The sequence below is a fragment of the Onychostruthus taczanowskii genome, unplaced genomic scaffold (assembly GCF_017590055.1).
Source record: "Onychostruthus taczanowskii isolate IOZ18803 unplaced genomic scaffold, ASM1759005v1 scaffold106, whole genome shotgun sequence".
NCBI classification, from domain to species: domain Eukaryota; kingdom Metazoa; phylum Chordata; class Aves; order Passeriformes; family Passeridae; genus Onychostruthus; species Onychostruthus taczanowskii.
In genome coordinates, this window is record NW_024497186.1 from 980,517 (window position 1) to 991,773 (window position 11,257).

The following is an 11,257-nucleotide window of genomic DNA, read 5'->3' on the forward strand; positions in this document are numbered from 1 at the left end:
CATGGGGCGGCGGAGGAGAGCGGGGCGGGCGCGGGGGGCGGCGGCGCCGGCGGGGGCCCGGCCCGGCGGGGACGAGTGGAGCCGCAAGGGCAGCTTCATCCGCAAACCGGCGCAGGGCTGGCTGCACCCCGACGAGCGGGTGCTGGGGCCCGGCGTCTCCTACATTGTCCGGGTAAGTCCCGCCGGAGCCCGGTGACGCGGGAGGGCGCGGACACCCCGGCCCCGGGCGTGTGCGGGGCTCGGCCGCTCCTCCCGAAGGCTGCGGGCAGAGCCCTCGCTCGAGTCCCCCCGCCACGGCTGGACCGGGGCAGCCGCCCCCGCCACATCATGTCCGTGATGGGGCCGAGCCCCAGGGGCTTGCTGGGCCGTGGAGCCCACCTTGGGACTCCAGCGTTATCAGCCCCTGCGAGGCATCACAGGCTGTAGCACACAGATGAGGTTGTGGGGTCTTAGCACAGGGTCTGGGCATGTGATGTGGCATTTTGGGGTGGGGGGTGAAAGCTGCTGTGTGATGCCTGGAGCTGCTGTGGAAGGTGTCCCTGACACCCGGCCTCTCCTGTCCATTGCCTGCCCTGCTGTGCTGCTTTCCCCCCGCAGTACATGGGGTGCATCGAGGTGCTGCGCTCCATGAGGTCCCTCGACTTCAACACCCGGACACAGGTCACCAGGTACGGCCCTGCACTCCCACTCCCCTGCACCCCAGAGCCACGCCGATGGCCCTGGGTGCTCCCCCTTCCCAGGGCCCTGTGCAGCGAGGGGAACACGGGGGAGCCGTGCCCTGCAGGGCCCACCCTGCACGCAGGGACACGGGCGAAGGGCACTGCTGCAGATCAATGGGTGGAAAGAGGAGAAGGGAGGTGGCCCCAGCCGGGATTACGTACCGGGGCCGTGACGTGGGGCAGCGCTGCGGGGAGGCTGCGGTGCCCGGGGCCGTGGGGGGAAGCAATGTGGGGGGAAGGCAGCTGGGAAGGTCCGGGGTCTGGAGCAGTGACCAGGCCAGGGTCTGTCCATTGCAGGGAAGCCATCAACAGACTGTACGAGGCGGTGCCGGGTGTGAAGGGCATCTGGAAGAAGAAGGTGAGTTTCCACTCATCTTGGCCATCCCTGGGACCAGCCAAGGCTGTGGGACAGGGCACTAGGGTGCCTCCGGTTTGTGAGCCTGCAGCCTCTTGGGGCACCTTCCCTTTCCTCATTCACCCGATGAAGCCTGGTCCTGGTGGTCTTCATTGCCCCCACCATCCTCTCCCCTGTCAGGCTCCCAACAAAGCCCTGTTCTCCATCCTGGGCAAGAGCAACCTGCACTTTGCTGGCATGAGCATCGCTGTCAATATCTCCGTTGATGGGCTGAACCTCATGATCCCCACCACACGCCAGGTGAGTGTTCCTGGCACACAGTGCTGCTGCCTGCCAGCCTGTGAACCCCTTTGCTAACGCCCCCCTGGGCCATGTTCCCCGTGCAGATCATCGCCAACCACCACATGCAGTCCATCTCCTTCGCCTCCGGTGGGGACATGGTGAGTCACGCACACCCGGAGTGCTGGGGACAGGCACTGCCAGCTAGCACAGGGTGGTCTGGCCTGGGTCAGGACACGGGGCTGGGGCTGAGCTGTCCTCTCACCCTGGCATCTCCAGCTCTGCTCCCCACAGAGTAGCAGGACATGAGTGCTGATCTCCTCCTCTGTCTGCAGGATACCACGGACTACGTGGCCTATGTCGCCAAGGACCCCATCAACCAGAGAGGTGACACCGGCCTCCACGCCTGGGGGGTCTGGAGGGGGGATGCACGGTGGGGGAGGCTGGAGGAGGAGATCCCTGCCGGGGAACACGAGGAGTGGCTCAGGGTGGTCCTGGTGCAGCAATGGCAGCATGGGGGAAACACTCAAACCGTCCGTCTGTCTGTCTGTCTGTCCACAGCCTGCCACATCCTGGAGTGCTGCGAGGGGCTGGCGCAGAGCGTCATCAGCACGGTGGGACAGGCCTTTGAGCTGCGCTTCAAGCAGTACCTGCACAGCCCCCCCAAGGTGGTGGTACCCCCAGAGAGGTAGGGGGGTGGGGGGCCCTGCTGCACCCCTGTCCCAGGCATGCCCCCTTCCTGGGGCTGCCTCTGGGAACCCCTGTCACTGCAGGGTGTGGGGATGCTCTGAGCCAGGCAGGGTGTCCCCAGCTCACCCATCCCTGCTGCAGGGCGCTGGCTGCAGAGGAGTCAGCCTGGGGGGAGGATGAGGAGGCGGCTGAGCACGACTACTACAACAGCATCCCAGGGAAGGAGCCCCCCCCGGGGGGCCTGGTTGACTCCCGGCTCCGCCACAGCACAGCCCTGGGCCACATCCGCACTCAGCCCTCCAGCTCCGTGCCCCCCGGCCAGGTGAGCCCCTCAGAGCCACTGCTGGCCTTGTTCTGGGGGTCCAGACAGGCCCCCCCAACGCTCTTACTGCCTCCTTTCCTAGGGTGGGTTTGCAGCCAGACGAGACCCGAGCATCCAGCTGGGGCCACCCTGGGACCTGGAGAGCCAGGGTGGGTACTGCTGTGGGGGGAAGCCGTGAGCTGGGGGGGTCCCTGTCACTCTGCCCAGTCCTGGCCAGCGGTGATGGCCGTCCTCGCAGGCCAGCCCTGCGACGGGTACCTGCAGGCAGACAGCCACACCCTGGGGCCACGGGACTACGAGGAGCACATGTACGTGAACACGCAGAGCCTGGACGCCTGGGAGCCCGAGCTGGTGGCTCATGGGGCGGCGGAGGAGAGCCCCAAAAAGGACCTCTTTGACATGAGTAAGCCACTGCCCCAGGGGAAACGGTGCTGTGGGGCAGTCAAGCTGTGCCAGCAGCTGTCTGGGTCACCCGCCATAGCCCCAGAGGTGCTGGCACTGGCTGAGTCCACAGCAGTGCCCTGCAGTGCTCTGGGGGCCGTGAGCTGGGGTCTGTCCACAGCCCAGCCTCGTGCCCTGGGTGTAACACCCCAAACCCCTGGATCCCACAGGGCCGTTCGAGGACGCCCTGAAGCTCCATGAGTGCATTGCAGGGGGTGCCACCAGCCCCCCCATTGAGGACCAGTGGCCCAGCCCCCCCACGAGGAAGGCCCCCATCGCCCCCACGGAGGAGCAGCTCCGGAAGGAGCCCTGGTACCACGGGAAGATGAGCCGGCGGGATGCTGAGAGGCTCCTGCAGATGGACGGGGATTTCCTGGTGCGGGACAGCCTCACCAACCCGGGGCAGTACGTGCTGACCGGCATGCACAGCGGGCAGCCCAAGCACCTGCTGCTGGTGGATCCCGAGGGAGTGGTGAGGGCACGGGGCTGAGGGCAGGGCACAGGGTGGGCAGTTGGGGCCGGGGTAGGGGCGGGGTGTGGGGTGGGCGATGGGGGACGCAGGCGTGGGCAGGCACGGGGTGTTACACTGTGCTGTACGAGAGGCAGCTCTGCTGAGTTGAGGACCACTGTGCCCTGGTGCCAGGTGAGGACCAAGGACGTGCTGTTTGAGAGCATCAGCCACCTCATCAGCCACCACCGGCAGAACGAGCAGCCCATCGTGGCAGCAGAGAGCGAGCTGCACCTCCGCCAGGTTGTACAGAGGAAGCAGTGATGCCGAGGGGGTATGTGAGTCCCCGACCTGTTCCCTTGGCTCTGGACTCACTCTACGGGGTCCTTTTGTGCTCCCCTTCTCCAGTTGTGCCTGGACTCCAGGGTCAGGCTCCCCATTTTCCTCCCCAGCGAGGTTTGTGGTCCCTGGCCCTGCAGGTCCTCCCTGGCTGCTGCCTACCTCCATCATCTGCATGGGGTGCCCTGCCCAGCTGGACACAAAGACATTGAATTCCACACCTACAGGTGAAATGGGGTGGGAACTGCTCAGTGGCCTCAGCAGGAGGGATGGAGCCTGAAGCCATCCCAGGCAGGGCTGCCCCCACTTGCCCCAGCACTGGAATGAGGGCCGGTGGATATTGCTGTAGCCCCTGGCTTGGCTCTGCCCATGGGGCCAGGCACAACCATCTCTTGGATGCTGCTGTTGGATGTTCCTGTTGGGGACAGCCATTTTCAGCTGGATTCTCCCCAGGAGTGGCTGCCACATGATGCTCCATGTGGCCCCAAGCCCCTGCAGCCCTCCCCAGGCCAGGGCCTGGGTGAAGCTACAGTGGGAAGGTGCAGGGCAGGGCTGAACTGCTGGCACTGCCTCACGAGGTGTCCCATGGCCCGTGGGGGCCCCCTGGTCAGCTTGGGGTTTGGCAGGTTTTTGTGGCATCACACCCCCTTTACCTGCCCTGTGTCTGGTTCTGGGCACGGGTTTGTGGTTTGGAATACATTTCTAATTAAACCTGGAAATGAGCAAGGAACCCAAGTTCATGCCACCCCTGGGCATGGTGCTGGGACAGGTCTCCATCCTCACCAGTTCCTGCCTGGTCTCACCTTGGCCAACCCATCCTGTCCAGTCACAGTTATCTCTGCCCCTCTGGGTCACCTGTCCCCCATGGATCACCCAGTGTCCCCCTGCCTTCAGAGTGGCCTTTGGCACCCAGGGCTGGCCCTGCACGGCCTCTCCTCCTCCTCACACCTGGCAGCTCCCTGCCCTGCTGGCTCCTGCTGCCAGCTCCCCTCCTGCCTCCACCTGGAGCAGCACATGGCCACCCACCCCTGGGCCTCCTGGGGTGGCTCTGAGTGGCACAAGCCGAGCTGTGGTGGCAGTCAGCAGAGCCAGAGCCATGGGTGGGCCTGGCTGTGGCTCCTGTGTCACACCAGCTGGGGGGTCCAGCAGAGTCCTGGCCTGTCCTGGCTCTGTCTGCGTGCCCAGTGCTGCTGCCAGCACCCACCTCGGGGAGCAGGGTCACCCCAGCACCCTCAGCCCCTCGCTGGGGACGGCCTCTGCCAGACACGGCGCCCAGGCTGGCCAGTGCCAGCTGAGCCAATGAATAAAATAAGCCCCTAAATAAAGCCCAGTAATGAATGCGTAATTTTCCATTGATAGCTGGATTCCGTGGGGACGTGGTGCTTCCATCTCAGCTGCTATTTTTTGTCGTGGAGTGATGCGTCTGCAAAGATAATTGCACTGTTCCCTCAATAGAGGCAGGGAAAGGCAGTGAGGGTGCCGACTTTCTTATTTCACTGCTGGAGAACCGAGCCCGTGTGGTTCACCTGCTGGCAGTGCCTCGCCCTGCAGCCCCGGGGATGCTGCCCTGAAGGGATGAAGGGCTGGTGGGGCTGTTGTTTCAGGGGTTTAACCACTTTGGTTGAGGCTGATGTGCGGTGCCAATGGGTTCAGGGGGCTCTGTGCCTCAACCCAGAGCTGGGTTCAAGGGCTGCGGCTTCTTCAGCCCCTGTGATGGGAAGGCTGAGGTGTTTTGGGAAGGTTTGGAAGCCACAGTAAGAGCAGCTGCAGAGAACGTGGCCTCCTTGCTCTCCCAGGGCTTTGGAGATCTCACTGACCAACCCGTCCCCAGCATTAGTCTCAAATGTGCAGACCACAGACACGCCCAGTTCGGTTTTTCAGGGCGTCCTAGCACAAACCCTTTCCCATAGCAGGTCTCCTTCCTTCCCAGCTTCCAGCAGGTGGTAGCACACTGCCGGCTCCACCAGCGATGTCCCCAGCTCTGCCAGCCCCTGCCAGCGTCCCCAGCCCTGCCGGTGGGCAGCCGGGCAGCTCCCTGCTCCCCTCCGTGCCCTGCAGGCTCCGAGCCGTGCGGGCAGAGCTGGCCCGGCCCCAGCGCTCTTTGTTATCTCAAGGGAACTCAACCATCTCTGCACCTTGTTTACCCGCAGTTTCGCAGGGTGGAGGAAAAGCAAACATCGGCCTTTTGTTCACCAGCTTCCCCTTCCGTGAGCCTCGTCCTCCTCCCCCGGGCTCCATCTGCCCTCTCCTCCCTGCGGAACCCGGCTCGGCATTCCGCAGTCAGAGCCCAGGGTGCAGCCAGGACATCACCATCCCCTCCCCACTGCTGTCCCTGCGACATCCCAGCGCTCGGTGTGGTTCGGCACGGCCGGACGCCTCTTTTTACCAGCTCCAAGTGCGAATGCGGAGGGAGCCGAGGCCTCCGGCAGCAGCCCCCGCGGAAGGCGCTCACCACACCAGGCTGTTCTTCCTGGCCGGCACTGCCAGCCCTGCACTGCTGGGGAGTGATGGTGCTTCCCGCAGCTTGATGGCACCCACAGGGCAGCAGCTAGCAAGGAACAGCCGCCTGACCCTTTTGTGGCACTGTCCCTCTCGGTGCATCCCTGTCCCCAAGGCTGTACATCCCCGGGCACCGGGGCTGGGCCCGATCACTCGCTTGATTCTCCCGACCCCCTGCAACACCGGGGCTAGCTGTGATGCTCCCGTGAACCCTCCTGACGTTTTGTCCCGGTGTCCCCAGCCCTCACCGCATCCCTCCAGGGGCTGGCGGGTTGTGTGACGTGGGGGAGTGTGACATGTGGCACTGCCCCCCCAGCTCCTCCAGAGCAATATTAAACCACTCGATGAGGCAACTCCTCAGCCCCGACACGCTGCTGGCTTCATTCAGTGCTTTGAGATCAAGAGCTGCGAGTGGGAAGCGGCTGCTCCCAGAGGAGAACGACCACGCCGCGGACTGGAGGCACCGGGAGGGCGGGAGGGGCGGACCGGGGCTGCTGCCGTCCCGATTCCACTCCTGGCCCCATCCCAAAGCCGACACTCCCGTGAGAACACGGCCGGATATCCCGGGCTCTGGTTCCTGCACCTCCCGAGCATCAGCACCCCGGGGCTTCACTGTCCCAGTCCCGGTCCCGCCCGGTCGGGGTCCCGGTCCCGGTTCCAGCCCCGGTCGGGCCACGCGCGGCGAGCAGAAATCTGGGGGCGCCGCACTCGGAGGATTACGGCGGCGGCGCGGACGGGGAGCGGAGCCGCCGCCGCCACCGCCGCCGTATAAAAGCGCGTCCGCGCCCGCCCCGCCCGGGCTGCGGTGGCGGCGGCGGCTCCGCTCCAGGTGCGGCGGCTCCCGGCAACGTCCCGCTCGCGGCGGCGCCGGTCGGTCGGTCCGTCGGTCCCGGCGTCGCGTCGCGTCTGCCCCGTCCCATCGCATCCCTCGGCGCCGCCGGGTCCCCGTCCCCCGGGTCCCCGATCCCCGCTCCTCGCGGCCGGTTCCTTCGCGCTCCTCCCCGGGCTGGCGTGTCCCCGTGTCCCTCGGCGCGGCCAGTTCCCTCCCGTCCTTGTCCCGTCCCCCCGCCTGCCCGGTCCGGGTGCCGCTGATCGCTCCCGGGGCTTCCGGCTTTGTCCTGCCTCTGCCGGTGCCCGGTTCCCGGTGATAGCGTTGCCCCTCGGGTCTCTTCCAGCCCCACACCCGGCAGCAACATGTGGCTCCTGGAGCGGCTGCGCGGGGTGGCGGAGAACGGCGGGTCCCGGGGCTCGGGGACAGACGAGTCCTCGCGGGGGTCCCGCTACAGCAACGTCCTCACCCCCGACAAGATCCCCGACTTCTTCATCCCGCCCAAGCTGAGCGCGGCACCCGCCGAGGCTGAGGGCTCCGAGGTGCCCGCGGGGGCTGCTCTGGGTGCCTCAGTCTCAGAACAGGACCTGGCCAAGCGCAAGCCCCCGCGCAGCCCCCGCCCGTCCAGCCGCTCCCGGTCCCGGACCACCGGGCGGCACATCATCCAGATAGAGACCGCTGAGGACTGGACCGAGGGGAGCTGCGGCACCAACGTGGACCCGCAGGCACAGACGGCCATGTCGCTGCCCTACGTGCCCAAGGCTCAGACCTCCTACGGCTTTGCCACGCTGATGGAGAGCCCCCACACCCGGCGCAAAGAATCCCTCTTCCACAGCGAGCACAGCAGCCTCTGCCCCTCGCCCGTCACCTCGCCCAGCGCCCAGCGCAAAGCCAAGCTCAACGGCGAGAGCGGCCGCCGGACGCCCGCCGATCTCGGCGCCGCCCTCATGCACCCCGGCCGGTATTTCAGCGGCGGAGAGAGCGACACGTGCTCCTCAGCAGAGTCCTCACCCTTCGGCTCCCCGCTGCTCTCCCGCTCCGTGTCCCTGCTGAAGCTCTTCAGCCAGGAGAGCCAGTCCAAGGTCATCAAGCTGAAGCACTCGGTGGCCCGCAACAGCTCGCTGTCCACCGACGACAGCTCGGCCGACACCAGCCCCAGCGCCCAGCGCCGTGCCAGGAGCGCCCCGGCCGGGACGCAGCCTCCCACCGCCCTGCTGCCCCTGGACCTGCCCGCGGGCCGTGACCGTGACCGGGAGCACAGCCTGCGGCTGAGCCGGGGCGGCAGCCTGCGCCTGGCCGCCGAGTACGACCCCTCCAACGCCCGGCTGCGAGTGCGCCTCGTCTCCGCCGAGGACCTCTACGATGCCCTCGTCGACCTGCGCAGCATCAACTGCTGCGTCTCGCTGTGCCTCAACCCCGGGAAGCTGCAGAAGCAGCGCAGCACCATCGTCAAGAACAGCCGCAACCCCGTCTTCAACGAGGACTTCTTCTTCGATGGGCTGGGCCCCGGCCACGCCAGGAAGATGTCCCTGAAGCTCAAGGTGGTCAACAAGGGCAGCAGCCTTAAGCGGGACACGCTGCTGGGGGAGAAGGAGCTGCCACTCACCGCCCTCCTGTCCTGCCTGTAGGTACCTGCTAGCAGCCCCGGAGGGAGCCCTCCCACCTGTGGGGCTGGGGCGAGGCAGGGCGGCCGGCTCTGTCCCCCAGCCCCGCTGGAGGAGGGTTTGGAAGGGCCCCCTGAGGAGGGCCGGGGTCGTGGCAGAGTGTGGGGGTCCCCCAGGAATGGTGCTGCTGCGGGGCTCTGCCAACACCAGCTGGCAGCCACAGCCTCTGCCCCTGCTCCCTCCCTGGTCCTGCCCCGGGGCTGCATCTCCTGGAGCCCAGCAGAAAGTGGGGAGCCTCCAGCCCATTCCCCACCAGGGAGGATGGGAGAAGCCCCGCTGGACTCTTCCCTCCCTGTGCCTGTGGTCTCCAGCTGCCACCAAGCAGGTTGGAGGTGGGTAAATCTCTGTAGCACACTTATGGCCACCTCTCAAAGCCCCAGCACCTGTAGTCAGGTGGCAGCTTTAATTTAAAAGACAAGTTTCTGGTCTTGGAAACTGCAAAGAAAATACTGCAGAGGTGACCTGAGAGTGGGCCAAGGACAGTCACCCTGGGGGATGAGTCAGGTTTGTGGCTTTTGAGCCTTTCCTGGACTCGGTCCAGCCTTGTGAGGCTGCAAGGTTGGCTTGGTCTGCCCTCCCTGCCCACCCCAGCACTGTCCCCACTGCTGACCCCCAGTGGGAAGCTGCTTATGGAGCTCTGGGGGGCTTTGGTTTGCCCAAATCCAGGAGGCTGCCTGTGCCTTTCCCCTGCCCATGGGAGGGAGATGCCGGGGGCTGGCACCCCTTGCCCTGGGCACACGGATGGTCCCAGGCAGTGTCCCAGCAGATGTGCTTGCTGACAAAAGCTGAGGTGACAGGAGTAGCCCCCCCTGAGTGATGGGGCAATCCCAGGTGAGGCTGGGAAGGGGTTCAGGCTGAGGCTCCACAACCCTCCATCCTCCCTTGTCTGAGGGCAGAGGATCTTTCAAGTGGCTGCACCCACTGGGCAGCAGAGATGTGTCCTGTGGGCCCACCAAGCTCCTGTGCCCAGCAGGATCTGGCTTCCCAAAGTGACTGGCCTGGCTTTCAGTTTCCCTTTGGGGTGAGGTGCTCCCAACCCTTCCCACCCCACCCTGTCACCCTGGCTGAGTGGCTGGGGACAGTGGGGGCGGGGAGGATGCCAGCCGGGGCGTTTCTGCGGGTGGATAAAACACGCTGCGTTGTTGTTTGGTGTGGTGTCACCCTTTGTGTCGGGCTCTGCATGTTTCTGTGCAGGGAGCAGGGTTTGCAGCGCTCCCGTCCTGTCGCAGCACGCGTGGACACACACGCACACACGTGTCCCCTCTATGTTAACCTCTGTGGTGGCAGTCCATGTTCCTTCCTTGTCCTTTTGCAGCAGATGGCAGATCTCAGTGTTGGCTATTTATATCCGAGGCTGATCTTTTGCAGCGTTTTTACTTTGTCTGTAAATATGTTCCAGGTACGCGAGGCACAGTTCTGACCGCGCCGTGTTTGCATGTCGGGGGGATTCAGGGTGATCGTGGCTGTTTGCTGAGCTTGTGGTTGAAAACGTGCAGGACATAAGGAGCTGACACGTCCATCCTTCACAGGGAGTTTCCCACTTGAGGCTTCCCTGTGCTCCCCCAGGAGCCAGCACGAGGGATGGTCCCCGGTCCCCAAGAGCCCTGGCTCATCCTGGGGGCAGGTGAGGGCTCTGGGGAGGGGGGGATAGGGAGAGGTGTCACATCCCGGGGTGTGGGGTGAACATCCTGCCCCTGAGGATGTCTGGGGCAGGAAGGGTACCCTGCCCAGCTGGCTGCTGCCTGACAGCCCCTGCACACTCACCCCGTGCTCCCTGGGGTGCTGTGCCCGTGAGGGGCTGGGGGGACCCAGGAGCTGCTGGGATGGGGGGTACAGGCTGCAGGAAGGGGGAAAATGGGAGCTGGGATGAAGGTTTTGGTGCTCTGAGAGGTTTGAGGGGCGTCACATCCCTGCAGAAGGACCGTGTGCCTTTGGGTTTGGGGGAGGGGGATGCTGAGAGCAGGAGCCCACTGCTCCTTGGGTTGAGGATCACCCCAGAGGGAGACCCAGGGGCCTGGGGACCCTCGTGCTGTCCTACCCCAGCCTGTCCCAGGGCTGTCCTGTGGAGCTGGGTGTGTGACCATGCAGGGAGCCCCAGGATGAGCTGCTCTGAGCCCTGCTCTGAGCTGGGCTGGTGGTGTGGGAGCCAGGGCTGTTGCTTGGATGGGTCTCTCTGCTGCTGGAGCTATTTTCTATTGTTCCTGCTTTGATATTTCTGTGGCTGGATTTAATGATGTATTTTTGGAGTGAAAAATATATTAATACCTGAATGGAATGTTTGTTTACAGATGATTTCCTCTTTTTAGTGCAATAAAGTAATTTCTAAAACAGATGCAGGTGTGGCCCTGGCTCCTGCTTTCCCCAAGATATTTCCTAGCATTATTCTTGATGACTCCCTGTGTGGGGGAGCAGAGCTGGAACCTCAACACTGTCCAGACACGGAGCAGCACTGCTCTTGTGGGTGCTGCCCTTTCCAAGCAGCCTTCCAGGGGCTCAGGGTGCTTCTGAAGCTCTTCCCCTGCTGCCATGGGGTGAGGTTGGAGTGAATCTCCTGGGGAGAGGTGGGTACATGGGGAAAGGTGCTGCTCCTGCTCGAGGGGGGACTCAGGGCTGTGCTGAGCCACGGCATTGCCAGCTCACAGCCAGGGCTGTGCTGAGGGAGAGCCCCTTCC

General features: G+C 64.9%; 2 protein-coding genes across 2 annotated transcripts in view; both read left to right on the forward strand.

Moving 5' to 3' along the window:
* Positions 1–4,938, forward strand: part of SHC2 (SHC adaptor protein 2) — a 5,328-nt gene extending 390 nt beyond the window's left edge. The window contains 13 exon segments of the mRNA XM_041415235.1: positions 1–172; positions 598–668; positions 1,017–1,077; positions 1,255–1,374; positions 1,461–1,514; positions 1,689–1,740; positions 1,915–2,041; positions 2,185–2,365; positions 2,448–2,514; positions 2,604–2,768; positions 2,977–3,278; positions 3,450–3,588; positions 3,707–4,938. The exon segment at positions 1–172 is cut by the window's left edge and continues 10 nt beyond it. Of these exon segments, the coding sequence (XP_041271169.1) occupies positions 1–172; positions 598–668; positions 1,017–1,077; positions 1,255–1,374; positions 1,461–1,514; positions 1,689–1,740; positions 1,915–2,041; positions 2,185–2,365; positions 2,448–2,514; positions 2,604–2,768; positions 2,977–3,278; positions 3,450–3,578 (1,501 nt within the window). The 3' untranslated portion in view covers positions 3,579–3,588; positions 3,707–4,938.
* A 1,957-nt stretch (positions 4,939–6,895) lies between these two features.
* Positions 6,896–10,911, forward strand: C2CD4C (C2 calcium dependent domain containing 4C). Its single transcript, XM_041416741.1, has 3 exons — positions 6,896–6,921; positions 7,268–8,545; positions 9,985–10,911. The coding sequence occupies exons 2-3, from the start codon at positions 7,287–7,289 to the stop codon at positions 10,040–10,042; spliced, it is 1,317 nt and encodes a 438-aa protein (XP_041272675.1). The 5' UTR covers positions 6,896–6,921; positions 7,268–7,286; the 3' UTR covers positions 10,043–10,911.
* The last annotated feature ends 346 nt before the right edge of the window (positions 10,912–11,257 follow it).

Excerpts from the sequence above, each read along its gene's own strand:
- C2CD4C (XM_041416741.1), top strand. The coding sequence starts at position 7,287 with ATGTGGCTCCTGGAGCGGCTGCGCGGGGTGGCGGAGAACGGCGGGTCC. Across the intron at positions 8,546-9,984 it reads ACCGCCCTCCTGTCCTGCCT|GTACGCGAGGCACAGTTCTG; the intron begins GTAGGTACCTGC and ends AATATGTTCCAG.